Raw genomic sequence first — 20209 nt, forward strand, 5'->3', positions numbered from 1 at the left:
GAAGCAAAAAAGCATTTGAGTTATATCAAACAATGTGTGGATGTGTTTGGACCAGCATTATTTCTTTTGTTGTTTTGAAATATTTTTCCCTTATAAATTTCTTTTAGCCATTTGTATTCTAGATTATGCCAACTTTCCGACCACTTCCATCACAAATAAAACCTGCAATATGGAAATATTATGGCACAATATATCAACATGCACCATTTTAAAGAGCATTTTGCAAAAAAAAAAATTGAAAAAATTTGCAAACCCCCCCCCCACCATTGACACCAAAACCTTTGCAGGCATCTGGTATCTGGGATAGCACCTCAACAAATAGGTTTTTGTAAAGTCAAATAAAGTTGTGCAAGACTGCTGAAGTTTAAACAAATATTGCGGTCAACCTTTACGGGAAAAGCATCTTCAAAACTGTTTCTGATCAATATAAAGTGAAATTACAGTAAGGTCAGCTTCTCACCAAATGTAAGGAACTAGAAGAGAAACAATAATTGAGTAAAAGCTTATAAACTGTAGGATGTTTAGCATTATTAAAATGAATGGCCAACATATGTATTATTAAATACCAATGGGGTGGTATGAAAATGAAAAGGCAAATAGTGAAGGACACTGGGAAATGCTTTAATAGTCTAACAGTGACCTGAAATAGTGGTTTTTAAATCTAATTATGCTCCTTCTCTACATTTTTCAGAGACACAACCTACTGGTTTGTCAACCTAGGATTTCACGCTTAGTTACACGCGCTGAATTAACACAGTCCAAGTGTTAAAGAGACTTTTACATGCCTCTGTGAAAATGACTCTGATTTAGACCGGACACGCAGTTTATAACTGTAAATAAACTGTGTATTTCCAAAAAACCCCAATTATATGCAATTTCGCAGTGAGATGCTAACGTGACACACACATATAAGGAAAAAACACCCATCAGCAGAGCAGGTTTTATTGTTTATACAGCGGCTCGGGTTTGAAATAAACCAAAACCCCTCCAGGTTGTATTGTTTATACAGTGATTTGGGCTTTATTTATACATTACACAGCGATCTGAGCTTTATTTACCACACATCCCTGAGGGCTCCCCCTGAGGGGACGCGGCGGGAAATGGCGAGGGGGGCGGGGCCTCAGCGGCGGGAAATGAGCAAGGGGCGGGGTCTCATACAAGCCACGCCCCTCAGCCGCACCCGCCGCAGCCGCCGACCGGACAAAATGGCGGCGGGGCGGCCCCTCAGGGAGCGCCCTTAAAGGAGCCGCAGCACCCCGCGCTCGGCGCTGCGGGCGGCGACCGCTCGCCGAGGGGAGGGAGGCGGCGGAGAGGCGCGTTGAGGACCGGTGCCATCCTCCGGGAGCGCTGCGAGGCCGCCCTGCCCGCCCGTGCCGCGGCGGCGAGAGGTGAGACGGCGTTACCATGTCAACGCAGGTAATCAAAGCGGAGGCCTGAGGGGGCGGCCCGCGGCGGGAGCGCCCTGAGGCGGCGACCGGGAGGGGATGGGGGCTGAGGGGACACGGGGCCCCCGTTCAGCCGCCCCGGGTGTCTCTGCGAAAGCACAGCCTGTCGTGAGGAAGCAGCGGTGGAACCACGAGCACGGAGGAACGCCCCGATGGGGCTCTGCGGTAGCGCGCCTGCATCTTCCTCCCTCTCCTGCCTGAGCCTTCCCGTCTCGCTGTCCCGATCTTGTATGGGTTGTGTTTCCAAGTCATGGATGGAAAACAGCGGCCCTTTTTCTTGCCCCACCTTCTCTTCTCCTTGTTTCCTTTCCAATTTCGGAGGGAAAAGAAAATCCATCACAATGAAGAACGTATTCTCAAGGCACGATGTCATCACTCAAAGCTCCAAGTTCCCCTATCACAAGACTTTTCTGTCTTAAAGAATGTCTTAAAACGTGCTCCTTGTTCAGTGGGTGGAGATGTTAGTAAAGTTCCGTCCCTTGGAGATGGTTGCTACAAGGGCTCTGTCACACAGAGTACAAGACTTATCCCTGGGGAGCAGTGTTCATCACTGAGGGAGGTTTCTGTTAACATTCTCTGGAATTTCCCAGGCAGTCACAGGATAATTTGTCTGCAGAAAGGAAAACTCTGGGAATGCCAGTGCTAGACTGATCCTAATTTTTTTTTTTCTCAGTTGCCTTTTTCTGCTTGCATTTGTTCTTACTGCAAAGTGGGTGAATTCAGGCTTTGGGATCCAATCCTCTGTTTGTGTCCCTGCCAGCTCTGTCAGCCTGAGCTGAGTATCTCCAGAGCTGGCAGGCTTTGTGTGATCCACAGCCTGCAGGGCAGCAGGAAGATGAGCTGCAAACACAGAGCTGCTCCATCAGTCCCTGGGGGAGGGAGTACAAAGGTAAAATTCTTCCCAGTGCCAGGAAAACTGGAAGCTGGCACCCATTGGAGATGTGTTTTTTGGCAGCTTCTGCAGCACCTTTGTTGTCATGCAGACCTCTAAGATTTAGCTTTCTGCACACTGATACTTGTTTCAGTTCCTCCAGGTATTGCCATGTGATACCCAGCACTCCTGGCAATGAAGAAAGGCTCTGTAAGGAAAATTTCAGGTAGAAAACCACAATCATCAGCATCCCTGATACCTCAGCCAATGTCACCTGTCAGTTCTGGTGCCACACCTCCACATCTTGGCCAACAGACACCTCCAGCTGCTCCCAAAAGCATGGAGCAGAGGCCCCAACAATGGGATATTCCAGCAGAAAATGTTGGAGCTGCTTTTAAATTGCAGAAAGGTATTGTATAGTCAATAATACTAATATCCAAGCACACATCACAAGCATTAACAGCCAGTGTTCTGTGAATTGTGTGATTAAAGATGTATGATCTGTTGGAAAGAAGCCTGAAAAAATTGCTTTAATTTTGTTTTTTTTTTTTTTTTTTGAACACAAATGTGGAAGTGGGAGTAATGAAAGCTGGGGAGAATAATGAGACTTTTACTCCTTCCTGTAAATGCTTCTGGGGGGATCATTTTCAATGTTTTTCCAGTACTCAGTGTAAAGAAAACAGCAAATATAAAATCATCAATCCTTTCTGTTTAATTTCAGGTGAAAATGGTGTTAGCCCAGGGGTTAGGTACATAACTGAACCCCTTATAAAGGGTCTGTCAAAACAGCAAAATCTGGCATGTATAAGCTCGCTGAATCTCTCTTCCCCAAAGGATGGGGACAAAAAATTTAAGGTAAGTTATTGGAAAAAACTGGAAATTAAACTAAGTTTAGGAAAATTACCATTTATTGTTTAATAAAGATTTATTTTTAAGTGGATGTAAACAGCACAGTCCAATTCTGTTAGCCTACTTCTGAAACCAGCTTCTGTTAAAAAAGACAATGGAGACTTCAGCAAAAGAAAAACAATTTAGTCGTTAGAATGATGTTTAAAACAGATTAGTTAATGTAATTTTTTAAGTTTTGGATTGTGCTGGTTTTGATTGGTTTGGGGTTTTTTTTTGTTTGGTTGGGTTTTTTTTCACAACATGTTCTTTTTTCTGTAGATGAAGATTAGGCCACTTTAAATTTAAAAAGTTTTGATTGGTTTGGGGTTTTTTTTGTTTGTTTGAGTTTTTTTTAACAACATGTTCTTTTTCTGTAGATGAAGATTAGGCCACTTTAAATTTAAAACCCAGTTTTCCAGCACTGTAGAAGACTGTACCTAAAGTGGGGTTATAGAACACCACAATGAACTGTGATTAATAAAATATTAGAGTACTTGGTGTTTTTAATTAATAGAAAGCTGCTTTTCTCTTTTAAAAAAACCCAAACCCTATGCTGAGGGATTTTCTGTTCTTTAGTACATAGAAAATTTGGAAAAGTGCTCTAAACTAGAGGTGCTCAACCTTTGCAACAACCAAATAGAGAAGATTGAGAAGTTGGATAAACTGCTGAAGCTGCGTGAGCTCAACTTGTCTGGCAACAGGATCAGGTAAGAGGAGACCCCACAGGGTTTGGGGTCAATAAAGCTGATTTTCCTTTCCTGTTTAAGTGAGTTCTCCCACAGGAGTGAACCCTTGAGGTGTTTCCCAATTGTATGTCGAGGCTTTGAGGGATTTTTAAAAAGCCCAAGCTCTGAGGCATTGGAAGAATAAATAGTTCTGGGAAGTGCTGTCAGTGTACATGGCTGTGGTTTAATTTGTTTTCCTTGGAAACCAAGCCAGAAGTGCAAGTTTCCAGATACCACAACTGAGGGTGGAATGAAGAGCAATAACCCAATTAAGTGCATTAAAAATTAATTAAACTTTTACTGTTTATTATTACAGGTAATATAATAAGTTTTTCTTTTAGGAGAGGAAGCTGAATGGGCTTGATCAGGCAGGCCATAAATTCCCTAAATTGCTTTTGAACTCTTTTGAGAGTCTGGTGTCTTGTTTAAAGTGTTGAAGGGTAATGGTTCGTGCAGTAGCAAAACTCCTAATTGCTTTTCATTTTTCTGTCAATGAATTCTGATCTTTACTATTATGCAGCAGAGAGGCTGCCATTTCAGTAGAGACATGTACAATGGGAAGTGAGTGAAACCCCAGAGCTTGTTTCTACACATTGCATTCACACAACTTCCTCTCTCAACAGGAACTGGAAAGGGCTAAGTAGCTTCTAGCTCCTGCTCTGTTTTCACACTCTGGTTATTTACAGCTCATACATACCCCAAAAATAGTACAATCACAGGAGCACATCCTGCTGTACTTTGTTATAATACTCATGGTTTACTTAATGTTCTCACATACTCACAAAAAATGCTCAAATAAACTACAACCTGGCATGGTTTCCTCAATAGTTTTAATGAAAGCACTAAAAATGTAGCTCTGCATGCTGTCACTTTACAGATGGTCCTCCCTTTTTATGGGGGGGAAAAACCAAACCCACAAAACAACTTTGATTCATCTTTGTCCCATTATGTTCTCAGGGAGAAAGAACAAATTTTGCAAACAATATTAAAATGGAGTCACCACACATTAAAATAGTGTTAATGTTGAAATGAAGACATGCAAAAGTAATGAGTTTGAGACAATGGTGGAAAATTGTGCTGTGATTTTTTGTCTTAATTTAGTACTTGTAAGTGAGCTGGTGTCATTTCATTTCAATTGTCCATGGCTCTAAATAATGGTTGTGCTGATCTCTTGGTTAATTAATTGTGGCAGATTTTGTTGTAGTTTATCCACAATGCCTCAGTTTCACTTCAGGGTTGCTGTGATTCATGACAAATGCCATTTTCCTTCTCGTTTTCAGCAAAATTGAAGGCCTAGAACATTTGCAGAACCTACAGAAGCTGAACCTGGCAGGGAATGAGATTGAGCACATTCCTGTGTGGGTAGGGAAGAAACTGAGATCGCTGCGCAGCCTGAATTTGAAACAGAATAAAGTGTCCTCAGTGAGTGATTATAGTTAGAAACAGGCATTGTTCAGTCTGAGCTGGGGTATTTACACTGATTGACTTACTCTGGGTAATTGCTGGGTGTCTTTCCACACAGTCTGCTGTGAAATGCAGCACTTGGGAGCCTAATAAAGTTATTTATCAGAGAAACTCCTGTTGTGCAGGTAGTGAAGATACAAACCTATATTATGTTGTTTGGGAAAGCATAACTTTTTGGGTGCTTATTCATCCACAGGCTTTGGTATCTTGACGTTTCCAAGATAAAGCTTGACTGCATTTACACTCTTTGCAGTGGCATTTTTTTATAGAGGAAATAGTTTGATTTTAAGAAGTGACTTTAGTCATAATACTGTGTATTTTGGTAGGTTTTTAGAGATTATTCTTCAGCATAAAGATTACAATAAATCTTTTAATACAGACCATCCTACATAATCAGAAATTTACTCCTGGGGGTTTAATTCTTCTCAGAAGGATGTCTAATCATTGTTTTGTTTCTCTTTGATTTAGCTCCATGATATAGCTAAACTAAAGCCTCTGCATGATCTGACCTCTCTGTTCCTTGCTGGAAACCCAGTTGCATGTCTGCCTCACTACTGCTTGTACACCATATTCCACCTGAGGGCACTGGAAAACCTGGATGGACAGCCAGTGACAAACCATGACAGGCAGGAAGCTCTGGAGAGGTTTAATTTGGGTAATGATCTGTAAAATCTTAAATGAATGACATGAAATTCAAGTTTGGAAGGAAAAGATTTTTCTATTGGGATGTTTCTCTGATTTTGTTTTTCAGAAGAGATAGAAAAATTAGAAAAAGAGTTGGAAAACACAAAAAAGGAGATGGAGAGCGTGAAACTTAACCAGACCAAAGTGCTTGAGCAACTTCAGCATCAAGATGAGCTCAACAAGTCACTAAAGGAAAAGGCTGTGCAACAGAGACAAAGCTTTCAAGAGCTACAGAGGGACCTGGGCACCAAAAACGAGCTGGTAAGATAATCCCTGGCACTAAGGGAACAGACACAGAGCTGTCAGTGTGAGAGTTCAAGTGACTGAAGATTTAATTTTAAAACTGAGAGACTTCCAGCTCTTTAGAGAGTTATTGTTGACCTTCAATATTCTTTCTGTGGAAAAAGTTAAGTATATGGAAACAGCACTGAGTATTACTCCTGTGATTGATAGTAACTTCTTTGTTTCTAGTAATTATTCATATATGTCTGTTTAAAATTTAGTCTGTTGATGAAAGGTTAAGCTGCTGAATTGTTGATGTTCTGAATATGCTGCACTGGTCAGACTCTGAGGTGCTGCTGCAATAAGGAAGAAAATTGCTACTTTTGCAAAAACAAGATGTGCACACAAGTTGTATGTCAGTAATAGCCCTTGATTATTATTTTGGGTAATGCTCACAAATTTAATTGTATTTTATTCACATCATCCTAAAGTCTTACGTTTGAATCTCTTCCATTGGTAGCCATAAAATGCAGGCAATGTCCTACTGACTTGAGAGTGCTGGATTGTGAATGACCTGATGGAACTTAATATTTGGATTTTATCCTGTGAGACTTGTCCTCTGAAATTTTATCCTTCAGACTCTCATACCTGGTACTTCTATAGCTGAACACACACACTAACCAGCAGTCTGCTTCTAAAATGAAGTTTGCAGTATAAGGAGATTAGAAGCAAATACTTTGCAGTTTGACCCCTCTCTTCTCCTTTGGATGACAAACTTGGCTCACTTCTGTCTCCCTTTAGCTGGTGTCTGGGTTTGTCACAGTCCCCTTCCTGCAGAGCCTTTGTTCCTCACTCAAGGTAGCCCCACTGTGCCCCTGGGTTGCATGGCTGGTTTTATTTCTAGGATGTATTTGCACGTTCCCTGAAGTAGCAACATTATTATGAAGTGTCCCAGTGAGATTTTTATAGTCACTATGGTTTGGAATACAATTTTCTTCCTATTTTTCCCCCTTTTCTCTGAAACAGAGTTAATTTTTGCATGACATTTATCAGGTTTTGAAATCTTTCTTTAAGCCTTTCCTGTTCTATTTCTTTTCCTCCATTAGTTCTGCTTTCCACTCTCTATTGGAATCGTGCTGCATGTTCTCCTTCAGGTATTCAGTGTGAAAAGTTGATTTAAAAAGAAATCACATGATGGACCTTTACTTAAAAATAACCTCAAAACCAATCTAGCACATAGTTAGGCTAAAATAAAATACATAGACTTTGTACTCTTGACAACTGAGATATTTTGGTTAATAGTCCTCATGCTCACTAGTAGCAGTAAATGCATTTGTTATTTTGGCCTAGATTTTGCTGAAGGATCATACCCAAATTATTGCTTTATCCTAAACTAGGGTTAAAAATAAACTTGTCACTTTGATGTACATAAACTTAAAAGGCCTTTCATGTGATCATTTGTATTCTATTAATTGTGGGGCTTTTGTCTCCTCTTAGTCACCATTGTAAAAGTGCCCTTTGTGATATCCTTGATCCTGAGCTGTGCTGTGAGCTTTGTTCCCACACTGGGGGCTGTGCCCTGCTCTCTCTGGAGCTGCACTGTGTGTGCCAGTGACGAGTGAATTCCAGAGGATGATCTCACTGGGTTTTTGCTTCCTTAGCTGAAGCAGAAGACAGTGGAGCTGACCCGGGCTTGCCAGAAGCAGTATGAGCTGGAGCAGGAGCTGGCCTTTTACAAGATCGATGTCAAATTTGAGCCCTTGAATTATTTGCCCTCAGAGGTAATAATTTTTAAGTCATGGATCTTTTTATTGCTGTTTCCCTTGATTCTTCAACTTGAAAAATAAAAACCTTATTAGTTTTCCTATAATCTAATAGATACTGCTTTTTTAAAGGCACAACCTCTGTCATACCTGCAAACAAAAATGCCAGAATGAAATCCATAAGAAAAGTAAAAATCAGTAATCAGACTTCGATTAAGTTATGTCTGAGTAAACTTAAGTGCAACAATGTATGTACTAAATAGAATCTAAGTAAATTTAATATACTAAGAAAAAGTTCCTCCAGACATCTGCAACAAACTGGGCACACCTCAGTTGGGTTTGATTGGTTTTAATTCCGTTCTAAAATAACAATGTTCAAGGCCAAAACTGTTAAGCATAATCTGTTTTCTTCTTATTCTTCTAATTTCAGAGTGGTTTTCCTTTTTGTGCTTAATAAGAGAACTCAATGCATGCTAGGAGCTGACTGCAGCCATAGTTCTGAGATAAAGACTCTGCTTCTTGCATTTCAGGAGGTTGAACTTGATGATGTACCTGGTGAAAGTCCCTACATTGGCAAGGCCAGGTACAAAAGAAATATGTTCATAAGGGAAGGCTACATCTCCGACCAAGCTCAGCAGCTGCAGGTTGGGAAAGTGCAACAGCAGGAAGATGACTCCTGTAGGAAACCCCAGCTGGAATCACATCTCCAAAGTCTAGATAAAGTACTGCAGGATAAGAGAGAAAAGATTAATTCAGGTAAAACCTTATTTTTTATTAAATGAAGATAAAAACATGTGTGTCAGTATGGTTTATTCCAGAGGTTACATGCTTGACATCAGATAGAAACAGTGTGTCAAAGGCTGGAAGTGCTGTGATTGTTAAACACTGGACTTGATGCATTTTTGGTGTCAAAACTGCTACAGTTTCTTACTGCTGTTATTTTAAGATAACTCAGGATGAGAGCATTACATGTTATTGAAAACACAGTTCTAGGGAGGTTTCATATTTGATGCATGAATTTAATTGTGTTGTACTTGTTAAACTTTGGACTTGCTTTCTGAGAAAGCAGAATGCATTAGCTGTAATTATCAGGGTGTTAATGCTGATTAGTGCTGATTAATGTGTTCATACACAGCTGTGTGTCAGTGTTATACACAATATTATAATGTATTTTGTGGGATTGTGGGTTTTGTGTTGGGTTTCTTTTGTCTGCAGCACAAAGAAGATTAGAAGAACTGCAAAGTGAAATTGGAGATGCAGAGCAACAAGTGCTGAAAGTAACAGGGGAACTGCAGCAACTGGAGGATGCTCTGGCTCAGAAAAAAGTAAGTTTTTCCACAAAGAGCAAGGAAGGTGTTTGAAGCGGTGTTGGTGTAAGAAAATACAACTTTTTTCTCCCCATTCTTATAAGGAGGTCACTGTACAGACATAAATCCATGTGTCAAGCATCAGAAAAATCTTCCAAGTTTTAGAGAGCTTGTTCATAAATCAGCTGTTAGAGCTGTAGTGCAGTTAATGGCATCTGCTCCATGTTGCTGCTGATTTATTGCTGACTTCCCCAGAACCCTTTGGAAGAACCTCCTGTGTAGGTTGAGTTGAGCAGCTGATAAGCAATGTGGCTACAGAATTGGCAGCAAGAATTAATTTATCAGCATTAAACTAAAACAGCTCTTCCACTTCTTCCACTGGCATCAGTTGTTGCTATTTTTAATTTTTAATCTTGCCTGAAAACCAGTGACCAGGACTGTCTTTATTTAAATGTTAAATATATTCTTGATCATCTGTGTATTTCCAACCACTCAACATCCAAATGCTGTCTCCAGATCTCCCAGGCCAGCAAGGAAGCAATTGAACAGAAATTGAGTGAAAAGTTACAAATCCTGCAGGAGCTACGCAATGAAACCTTAGAACTGGAAAAACAAATAGAGAAACAGAAAAGAGAAATAGGGAAAAATCAAAAAGAGCTTGAAGATTTGCAGAGTTCTCTTGGGTCTGTAAATCCTGAGGATCCAAGGCATGTAAGTAAAAGCAGAATCTGAAATTTTTATATACTGTGCAATGGACTAAAGGCAGCTTTAGCAGGTGCCCATTCACTTGTGCCTATTTCCTGAGTGATATTCTTTTGCTGTTTATCAAAGTCATTAACTTATGGTTTGAAAGTCAAAAAATCTTTACAGTTAAAAAATCCCAGCAAACCAACCAGCTTTGGTTAAACACTTGAGCAGCTCATTTTCCCAGCAGGTGCTGTAGAGCACATTAAGAAATACATCTTTATGCTTTGCACAGACACACTGGGCAGAGCCTTGCAGACAATTTCTGTGTAAGAAATCCTTTGTGCATCTTTTTGTGGAGTCTGGCCTTAAAGGTTTTTAAAGATCTGTGTGTGGCAGTGCTTATCCAGCCTGCTTGGTGGGGGCTGATGGCCTTTCCCTGCTGTCACCTCCAGCCCTGAGAGAATCAGCAAGGGCACAGCTCCTGGGGCTGGGGTGCCAAGGAGAGCCCCAGCTTCCAGCTAAATTTGTGATCATCAGGGGTGCAGGACTTTTCTGAGTTAGAACTGTGCTCAGGTACAGCAAACACTTAGAGAAATTAAAATAAAATTTAACTGAATTATCTTTAATAGAGTTTTTTAAAAAGCTTGTATCTCTAAATGAAAGTTTTTCAAGCCAGCTCGGTGCTTTTAAGTGAGAAATGAAAGTATTTCCCTGCTTGGCTCCGTTTTCAGCAGAGGCACGCAAACACTTGTTTAAAAAGCTCCTTTTGTGTTTTAAACTTAATTTCCTCGGCTGTTGGGTGGCAGAAGGGCCGAGCACGTTCCGGGAAGGCTCCCGGGGCAGGAGCGGGACAGGGGCAGGGGCAGGGGCAGGAGCGGGACAGAGACAGGGGCAGGGGCAGGGGCAGGAGCCGGGCAGGAGCCGGGGCAGGGGCAGGAGCCGGGACAGGGGCAGGAGCCGGGACAGGGGCAGGAGCCGGGACAGGGGCAGGGCAGGGGCAGGGGCAGGGGCAGGAGCGGGACAGGGGCAGGAGCCGGCCCAGCCCTGCCCGAGGCCGCCCCTCGCTTCGAATCACAACACAGGAAACGCCGTGCGGGCCAACGGCCGGGAACGGGGCTGGGACCGGGAACGGGGCCGGGAGCAGCAGCAGAGCCAGGGCAGCAGCTCCAGCTCCAGCTCCAGCTGCAGCCCCGGCCCCCGGCCCGGCCCCGCAGACTCCGCTCAGCTCCTGCCGTGCCGAAGCTCCGGTGCTTTATTCAAATGAATTCCCGCTCAGGGGTGGGGCGTCCTGCAAGTGCTGTCTCGGGAAGGAAAGACAAAGGCAAAGCTGTAAGTGGGGGGGATTTGTGGCTTTTTGTTTCTTTTTAAAAGTGCATTTTTGGTGCCGTTCAGCAGCCGCGGCAAGATGGCTGAGTGGCGGCGGCTCGAGCTTTGCTTGTTGGAATTTGGGTTTTGAAGGCTGCAGGGCAGTTTGTGTTTAGCAAGGTGACAAGTTGAACTGTGCTGATATGTATTTTTAAGTTAACTTCCGGTTTAATCTATTAAAAATACAAAAAGCTTTGGTGTTATCCATTTACTTTTGTTATGGAAGCAACTTTGTAAGTGTTCTTTCTTCTGAGAACTCATATTTAAATTTTCTACTGTTAGCTTGATTTATTTTTTTTTTTGAGTAGTAAGAAAAACATGCAGTTAATCGTGACAGTATAATTCTGTATTTTCCCCGGTTTCTGGTGTTTGAGTTGTTTCTGAGCAATTTCACACTGGTAAGAAATAACACTTTATTCTGTTGATAACCAAGTTTTTGTAAACAGCTGAAACAATCAGTTAATTCATCCTAAATGCATTAAGTCCTTGCCAGAGTCTGTGTGAGCTGTGTAATGTATCTCTCAGAAATATTTTAATAAAATAAGATTTACTTAGGAATATTTACTTAGTAACTGTAAAGTTGACCCGACTTGCTGTTTATTCAGAGTATTTTCATTCAAGTGCTGACCTGACATGTTCTAAAGCATCATCTGCTGTGAGGGCAATGCAGAATGACAGGATTAAAGGTTCTGGGAGAAATCATGTTTGTTCTTGACTGAGAGAGGAAATGGTAGAACAAATGTAAAGGCAGGAAGAAAGATAGTAGCCATGAGTACTAACTTATAAATGCAGGCTTTATTCAGCCTGGGCAGGGGGAGCCTGCAGACAATGCTGGCACTCACAGATTGCTGCTTATCTGGGGTCCTTTGTGGGGCAGGACTGAGGGAAATACCAACAAGTACAAACCCCAAAGCACCACATGGCTTTACTTGCTGATAGTGGGACACTGCAGAACTGAGACAAAATCCCAGTTTGATGTTTTAAATCTGTGTTGATGCCCTGCTTTGCCTTTCTGTTACTTGACAGGCTCACATGAAAGCTCAAAAAGCAAGTAAAGAACAGCACCTGGATATGATGAACAGACACTGCCAGCAGCTGGAGACTCGCCTGGATGAGATGCTCTGCAGGATTGCCAAGGAAACTGAGGAAATCAAGGATTTGGAGCAGCAGCTCACTGATGGTACACTTTTAATTTTTGTCTCAAGGTATTTCTTGTACTTAGGGCAACATGACAATTGAATTGAGGTTTGTTTTGTTTATCTTTGCTTAAATGAAATACAGAATAGGTACAATTTCTGCAATTTCTTTTAACTCTTCCAGTGGTCAGGTTAACACAGTAATATTGGGAATCCTAACCTTAAAAACAATATTTTCTCGTTGAGTTCTAGGTACTTGTTTTTACTTACTCCAGTGGCAAACATTTGAAATGATGAAGGAAGGCAGTTTGGTTTGTTTGGTAAATAATTGTGGCTTCTTAACTACCTCCAATTCATTTTGCATTCCTGCAGGTCAAATAGCAACAAATGAAGCACTGAAAAGGGATTTGGAAAGTATTATCATTGGCTTACAGGAATACCTGCAGAGTGTGAAGCATCAGGCAAAACAGGCCAATGAGGAGTGTAAGAAGTTGCAAAAGGAAAAAGAATCTTTGCTGGGAAGATTGGCAGGTCTGGAGGAGGATAAAAACAACCTGGAAGTGGTTGCCATGGATGCAGAAAATATGAGAAAAGTAAGGCTTAATACCTCTATTCCCAAGTTTAGATATCTAAGAATAAACTTGAAAAAATAAGCTGGTGATCAGATTGGGACTAGGGAAGCACAATTCCTTGGACAAAATAATTTCTGATACAGGAACATGATGAGATGTGCCCACACACCTCAAGAATAGAATCTGGCCTTTAAAACCACTTGTAAGAGACAGGCAGTAAAGCTGTGCTTTGTGGGAGATGGCTCAGAAATGCAGGTTTCACCTTGCAGACATCACTGCAAATGGGTTTGGAGGTGACTCTGGGGAATGGCAGCAGTGAACCCTCTGACACTGCCCAGGGGTGTGTCAGCAGCTGGATCTGCCCTGTCAGCCAGTGACACAGAGCAGTCTGGGCATCCTGAGGAGTGTTCTGTGAGCCTGAACTCCTGGCACAGTTCTGCTTCACTTCCAGCTCCACCTTGCTAAGCTGGGGGGAGATTTTGGACAGCCAGTGGCACCTCTGACCTGGCCTTGCAGGTAGAAGTGCCACCCCCATTCAAATTTTAATGGAGTTGCTGAGTTAAAGGGGAGGCAAATGCTCTTTAAATTTTGGCTGTCCCATGTACATCCTTTTAAAATGGGTATTAAATTCCAGGAAATTGCAATGTTGGAGAGTTCACTCCAGGAGCAGAGAGAGATAAATGAGTCCCTTCAAGGTGCTCAGGAGAAGGTCAGCACCCACAAGGCTGAGCTGGAAGCTCAGTTAAGAGAGAGAGATGCTGAAGCCAAGCAGCAAAAAGAAGAATTTGAAAGACTGAAACAACTTAGCCAGGTAAGAACAGAGCTTTGGTGCTGCCAGAGGTGTTAGCTACCCCAGGACACCTCATCTCCAAAGCTAAATCACAGCTGCTGGTGTAGGTGTGTCCCCAGTGTCACTTGGCTGGGATTTAGAACTGTGCTCTGAAGCAGGTGCAGATGGTTTGCTTGGGGTTGTTTTCTTGGATCTTTTCTAGGTGTTGTCATATTATTGCATTTTAAGAAATGCATCTGTCGTGTGTTTGGGTGACAGGTTGGGGTTGGGAGTGGGGATATTAATCTGGAGGTTTTGTGGTTTTGTAGGTGGAACTGTCAGCCCTGCAGGATGAACTTGAAAAGGAAAGACAGCTGTTAGAGAATGCTCAGAGCAAAGCACAGCTGGCAGAAGAAAAGGAACAACAAAATTACAAGCTGCATTTACAGTTCAAGCAATTGCAGGTGAAGTTTCTGGTGTATAAAAATCCTAGCTATTATCACTTGTGGATTTATTTGCTTACATCTGTGTGAAATTTTTTTTGTTTGTTTTTAGGGAGACAATAATTTCCTAAAACAACAGCTTAAAGATCTCCAGAATCAGCTAAACCATGCAGTTGGTAACTTAATTCATCCTGAGGATGTCATGGCTTGTATAAATGAACTCAGGAAAAGGCTACAGACAGGAGCAGGAGAGATGAAGTGAGTAAAATGAAAGTGCAGTGTGAGATTTGAGCATGTGAAAGGGGCAGGACAAGAGGAAATGGCCCCAGGTTGTGCCAGGAAAGGTTCAGAGTGGATATCTGGGAAATTTTCCTCACTGAAAGTCTTGACAGGAATTGGAACAGGCTGCCCAGGGCAGTCACCAGCACTGGAGGGATTTAAAAAATGTTTAGATGTGGCACTTGGGGACATGGGTTAGTGGAGGCCTTGGCAGTCCTGGGGGAGTGGTTGGATTTGATGAACTCAGGGCTTTTCCAACCTAACCTGACTGAATTACACAGCATCTCTCAAACTTGCACTGTTTGTTAGTCATGATTTCAGTATCTGGGGTCACAACTTAAAATCACTGTTTTCTGTCTTAGAACCTGATTGTTTCTCTTTCAGGTGTCCAAATTCAGCTGATATTTTAGGGAAAAACCTTGCAAGTCTGCAGAAGGAATTCAATGACATCCTTGCTGATGCACAGAAGGAAAAAGAGAGAGCACAGGCTGGACAGAGACAGTTGCAGGAAGAAGTGGTATCCCAGCAGGAAAAACTGCAAGAAATGCAGGAGAAATACAGACAGGCATGTATCAAACAACACAAGGAAGAGTGAGACAATTTCAGCTTAGTCTAAAAAATGTCACCTGCAGCTGAAGGATCAAGTCTCACTTGAAGCTTTGCTGTGCTCTGTCCTCTGTGTAACAGTGCAGTCTGATTTGATTTTTCATTAATACTCTTCCTGATTTTTACCTGATTATTTGGTGAATTGGAATTTAGTCAATGATCTCTCAGAGGCAACAAAGACTTTAAAGACCACTAGAAAAACACAGCTCTGAACCTTCTTGAAAGATCATTATACAGATCTCTAATAAAATAACTGAGGCACTCTTAAATATTACAGCTACAGTGGCACAGTAGTTGCCTTTCCTTTCTGTTTTGATGCAAAGTATGCTGGTAACTGCATTTCTCAGAAATTTAATTAATTTAATTAAAACAGGTTGGCTTTTGATTGGAAAAAAGTGTATGGCCACTTATTCTAATGCATTTTACTTACAGGTTAAAGCTGAAAACAGGCAAAATAAGAACAAGGTGCATCAGTTAGAGAATGAAATTCAATGTTTACATGAAAAAATAAAGAGCATGGAGGAGATTCAGGGCCTGGCTGATCAGCAGCTCCAGGAGGCAGATGAAGAAAAAGAGGCTATTCTTGCTCAGCTGGAGGATTTGGAGAAAAGGGTAAGAATGGGTGAGGGCAGGTCTGTGCACCCTTGGATTGCTCAGGAAAGAGAAACAAAAACTTGTGAATTTTTGCTTTCTAAGTTAAAACAACACATGCAGGAACACAAATGTTAAATACAACATCTTGCTTTTCCTTAAATTTTACTGCTTGTCCTCACTTTAGATTTTTTCCTAAATAATATGAAATGGGGTGGGGGGAAGATGAAAGAAAGTACTTTGTTAAAGTCTATTTTCCTGCTTTCAGAAAAAAATAGAAGATGCCAGGGCACAAGTGCAAGTGCTGAGTCTGGACAAGGAGCTGAAGGAGCTGCAGAGAGCAGTGATCACCTCAGACAAGCTGGCAGCCAACGAGCTCTCCATCACTGCCAGCCAGCTCCAGGCTCTGCAGGGGACTGTGCTCAGGATCCAGCAGGAGAGAGCCGAGGTAAATCAGCATGGGCAATGAGTTAATTGCTTGTTAATGCCATTGTGGTGGGAGCAGGGCTGGTGTCCTTCAAATGAGCTTCAGAGCTTTCTTCTAAATTGTTCTGAGCTGCACAGAAGCTCTTGCTTTGGGCAGAGTTTGAGATGCAGGAGGTGAGGGAGGAAATGTGGGTATGGACAGGTTCCTGCTGTGGGAGGGAAAGGGAGAGGGAAGATCATTAGTCTTTTATTAACTGAAAGGCAAACAATAGATAATACATTGTTCTGTAAGCCAGAAAAACAAAAGAAAGGACTGGAAACTCCTTTTCAAACTGGGAAGTACTTCTAGCTACATAATAACCTCTCCTCTGTACCACTGCTGTGAAGTTAAAGGAGAAACAGTATTTTACATGTGTCTGGGCTTCCAGAACAGTCAGGTGCTGATGTTTCTCAGTGGTTAACTTTTCACAATGGCACATCTCAAGCCTGAGAAACGTTCCTGCAAACTACAGCTCAAATGGAAATCTCAATTTCAGGAGCTTGAGGAAGCCCAGGAGTTCTGTGCTGAGGCAGCTCGTGCTTCCCAGGCTCTTGCCAAAGCAGAAGCAGAAAGAGAATTGCTGCAACAACTCCTGAAGGAGAAGGAAGAGCAAGTAGGTTGTTTGCTCTGTGTTATATGATAAAATACCAGTGAGTTTCTGGAAATGTCATGTTTAGAGGTTCTTGCCCTGCCCTTTTCCCCTCAAGTTTTCCCAAATCAGTGTTCTTCCCTCCCCTGACACCTGCCCCAGAGCAAACTGAAAACCTGGAGCAGCGTGAGTTGTAAGGAGAGCCATCACCTGTTCACTCAAGCATCCTCATATGAGGGGATGGGAAGGACAGCTTTGTGGCATTGAGTGGGAGCTTTTTGTGATTGAAACTTCTATTTCAAATAGCTTCTGCAGGAAATGGAGAAAGCTGGGGAGAAAACTGTTGCATCAGACACTCAGAAGTTTGAAATTAATAAATTAAGTGAAGCTGTGGAACAGCAAAAAGCAGAGATTGACCGTTTGAAATGGTTCTTGGATAATACTGGGACAGGTAATTTCTCTTTTCTCTCCACCTCTTGCACACAGACAGAGATACAGAAGATTGTTATTCCCCATTTCTCACTGTTTGAATCTGGAGAATAGTGTTGAGAATATCCTTCTGCACAGGTTTATACAAGATATGTGTCAATGTTCATTAGTTTGCACTCTTTACAGCTCTTTAGGAAGCCCTGATTGTGCTGAGCATTCCATTTAAACTGCTCAGGACATTGGCAGAGCTCTGTGTAAGCAAAATGAGCAGCACTTACCTGGATCTGAACTTGTATTTCCCCAATCTCAAATCACCAAACCCCCTGTGTATGCCTGTCATTACAGATAATATTTAGTTTGTTTCCCTCAGCAATTAATTTTTTTAAGTATAGTTCCAGTTGAACTGGATAACATTGAGGGAAAAGTTGACTGCAATATCTATTTAACCATTTGCCTTGGATTAAGCTCTAAAACTGTGCTTAATTTCCAGGTAACAAAGATGAAATTGAAACCTTACAGGATGAAATTGCAGCCCTCAGAAATGGTATCTATTTAACCATTTGCCTTGGATGACTCTAAAACTGTGCTTAATTTCCAGGTAACAAAGATGAAATTGAAACCTTACAGGATGAAATTGCAGCCCTCAGAAATGTGCTCTTACAGCAGAATGATCAGAGCCCCAGCACAGCAGAGCCCCTGAAAAGAGGGGGATACTGGTACTACCTGCCATCATCACAGGTCAGGAATAAAAATCCTCTGGTGGGTTGTTTTCCTTGTGGAAAGCCCTTTGATGGGGGAAAGTGCATTTTAAATTTAGTAGGTTTGGGAGAAATTTAAGAACACATATTGGCTGGCATGTAGGAGAAGTACTGAAATAAATCACACACAAATGTTCCCTGGTAAAGCCCTTTACTATGCTGATAGGAGTCCAGGTACATAACATGGGGACAGAACTGTCCAGGGGCAGTGCTGAAAATCCCTGTAGGTAAGGGTTAAAAGGAGATGTTACAGACAAACATTGCTTTCATGGGGGTATTTGTCTGAATTTAAAACCAATACTGTTAAAATATATTCAGTGCTTTTAAAGCAGCATCATGCTTAGAGCTGAGAGGCAGCAGGGTATGTGTAACCTGTTCTGAAAAATCCTTAAAATGTCTGCAACAACTCCTTTATTTGCCATGATTTGTCATTTCTAGATTAACACATGCTGTATTTTATTTTTTTTAGGCTTCAACTCCTGCTTCCCAGAGCACTAAAGACTCTGGAGTGTGTTTGGGGTGCTCTGGCACATCCCCAGCCAGGAGAGAGGATGCTCAGCACAGGCCCTGTGGGAGGGAGGATTTGCCCAGCCAAGGATGTTGGGTTTATTCACCAGTCAGAAACAGGCTGTACGAAGCAAATTCTGGCAAAGGTAAGTCAGAGTCAGTCTCAGAATGTTTAGGAGCAGACTAAAGAAATGCTTGCTTAGAGTTCACTGAGATTTTTTATTTTTTATGGGCATCAGTGAATATAAATGTTTATTACTGAATAAACAGTTGAATAAATTTTTTAAGCAACATTTGTTACATTTTTGTAAATTACATAGAATTTAGGATGTCCATTTGAAGACTATCTCTACTGAAAAAGTTATTAAAAGTAACATGTTTGGTTTTGTCTCTTTTAAAGAAATAAGAGCAAAAGAAGATGGTGAAGGAAATGCAGGATCTCCCGTCCCTGAAGCCTGTCCCTTTGTCCCACCCCCGGGCACAGTTATTTACACTGCCCTTCCAGATGGGGCCCCTGCACCTCAGGGCGTGGGGGTTTATGGCCCCCCTCCTGCAGCAGCCCCTGGAGCTCCAGTTGCTCCTGGATCCATCATCCATGGCCCAGCTCCTCTGGGATCCCAGGTGGTTTGTGGCCCTCTGCCTCCAAACTGCACCGTGCCACTGGTTCCCCTGGGAGTGCTCCACTGCAACGTGCCTCAACATCAGGATCTGGTAAGAGCCTGCAGCTGGGACCCTTGGGAACAAATGTATTCTAGGAAAAGCTTCCTGCTAGGAGGGGTCTGGGTCTGGTTACAGCCTTTGCCATCTGGAGCTGCTCCTGGGTGTCAGGAGGCCTCAGCTGGAAAATAGATCCTGATTGTGTTGTTCTGTTCCCTGTGTGCAGGAGAGTGAAGTCTCAAGGCTGGAAGACACCGTGTGCTATTTAAAGTCTCAGAAATACAAAGAGAAATGCTCAGAGGCAGCTGAGCATAAATACAGAAAGGAGGTGGAAAGATTGCATGGAAATCTTGAAGAACTTGAGCAGGAAAGAGAAGAGCTGGAACGTGAAGTGGCAGAGCTGCGCCGGGCAGCTCAGAAACTGAGCACACGCAGGTGGGAAAGGGCACTGAGGGGAAACCTGTGCAAATACCTAAACCTTTGCCCAGCAAAAGTCAGCTTTGTGACTCGTTTACAAGTCTAGAACTTCAAGAGGCTCCCAGATCTTTGGCATCTTTGTATTTTAATTCCGTGTTTTTCATCCTGACCTTTCAGGGACTTTATTGATGGCCATGCTGACAGCCTCCTTGCAGAGCTGCAGCTGGAGAAGTCCCTTCAGCAGCAGGAAGATGTTGCAGAGGAGATTGAGTGTGCAGAGAAAACTCTCCTGAAACGCCGGGCTGAGCTCAGAGAGGCTGACAGGCTCCTCACAGAGGCTCAGGTGGAACTGGAGAGCACCCGGGGCAAGGTGAGGGAAGGCAAAGCCCTGAGGGCAGAAGGATTTGAGTGCTGTTTTGTTTGTCTAGGCGGTTTATTTTCACATGGGTAACCTGGAACCTCTTTAAATGCTTCTAGAAAGTAAGTTGGGAAATAAACTGTGCTAGAAGAACTTGGTTTAGTCCTTGTTGAAGAGGAGGAAGGTTTTCTGCTCTGGACAAGAGAGGAGA

The 20209-nt window shown here is 42.4% G+C and overlaps 1 protein-coding gene across 11 annotated transcripts in view; it reads left to right on the forward strand.

Moving 5' to 3' along the window:
• The first annotated feature begins 1020 nt into the window (after positions 1-1020).
• CNTRL (centriolin) overlaps positions 1021-20209 on the forward strand; it is a 28440-nt gene continuing 9251 nt past the window's right edge. For 4 of the 11 annotated variants that reach the window (XM_039730746.1, XM_039730749.1, XM_039730747.1 and 1 more), the window contains exons 1-27: positions 1021-1416; positions 2471-2725; positions 3038-3171; positions 3781-3911; positions 5210-5351; positions 5862-6048; positions 6145-6338; positions 7406-7453; positions 7961-8080; positions 8593-8818; positions 9278-9387; positions 9886-10080; positions 12448-12601; positions 12930-13150; positions 13764-13940; positions 14228-14362; positions 14454-14599; positions 15005-15185; positions 15659-15838; positions 16086-16265; positions 16780-16896; positions 17179-17323; positions 17900-18039; positions 18529-18712; positions 18967-19277; positions 19450-19658; positions 19818-20010. In XM_039730746.1, the coding sequence (XP_039586680.1) occupies positions 2512-2725; positions 3038-3171; positions 3781-3911; positions 5210-5351; positions 5862-6048; positions 6145-6338; positions 7406-7453; positions 7961-8080; positions 8593-8818; positions 9278-9387; positions 9886-10080; positions 12448-12601; positions 12930-13150; positions 13764-13940; positions 14228-14362; positions 14454-14599; positions 15005-15185; positions 15659-15838; positions 16086-16265; positions 16780-16896; positions 17179-17323; positions 17900-18039; positions 18529-18712; positions 18967-19277; positions 19450-19658; positions 19818-20010 (4374 nt within the window). In that variant the 5' untranslated portion in view covers positions 1021-1416; positions 2471-2511. Of the gene's footprint in view, positions 1417-2118; positions 2335-2470; positions 2726-3037; positions 3172-3780; positions 3912-5209; positions 5352-5861; positions 6049-6144; positions 6339-7100; positions 7158-7405; positions 7454-7960; positions 8081-8592; positions 8819-9277; positions 9388-9885; positions 10081-11035; positions 11386-12447; positions 12602-12929; positions 13151-13763; positions 13941-14227; positions 14363-14453; positions 14600-15004; positions 15186-15658; positions 15839-16085; positions 16266-16779; positions 16897-17178; positions 17324-17899; positions 18040-18528; positions 18713-18966; positions 19278-19449; positions 19659-19817; positions 20011-20209 lie in introns of those variants that run through there. The other 7 variants (XM_039730742.1, XM_039730752.1, XM_039730744.1 and 4 more) reach the window with 7 other exon arrangements.

The sequence above is a fragment of the Passer montanus genome, unplaced genomic scaffold, assembly GCF_014805655.1.
Source record: "Passer montanus isolate IOZ18808 unplaced genomic scaffold, ASM1480565v1 scaffold73, whole genome shotgun sequence".
NCBI classification, from domain to species: Eukaryota; Metazoa; Chordata; class Aves; order Passeriformes; family Passeridae; genus Passer; species Passer montanus.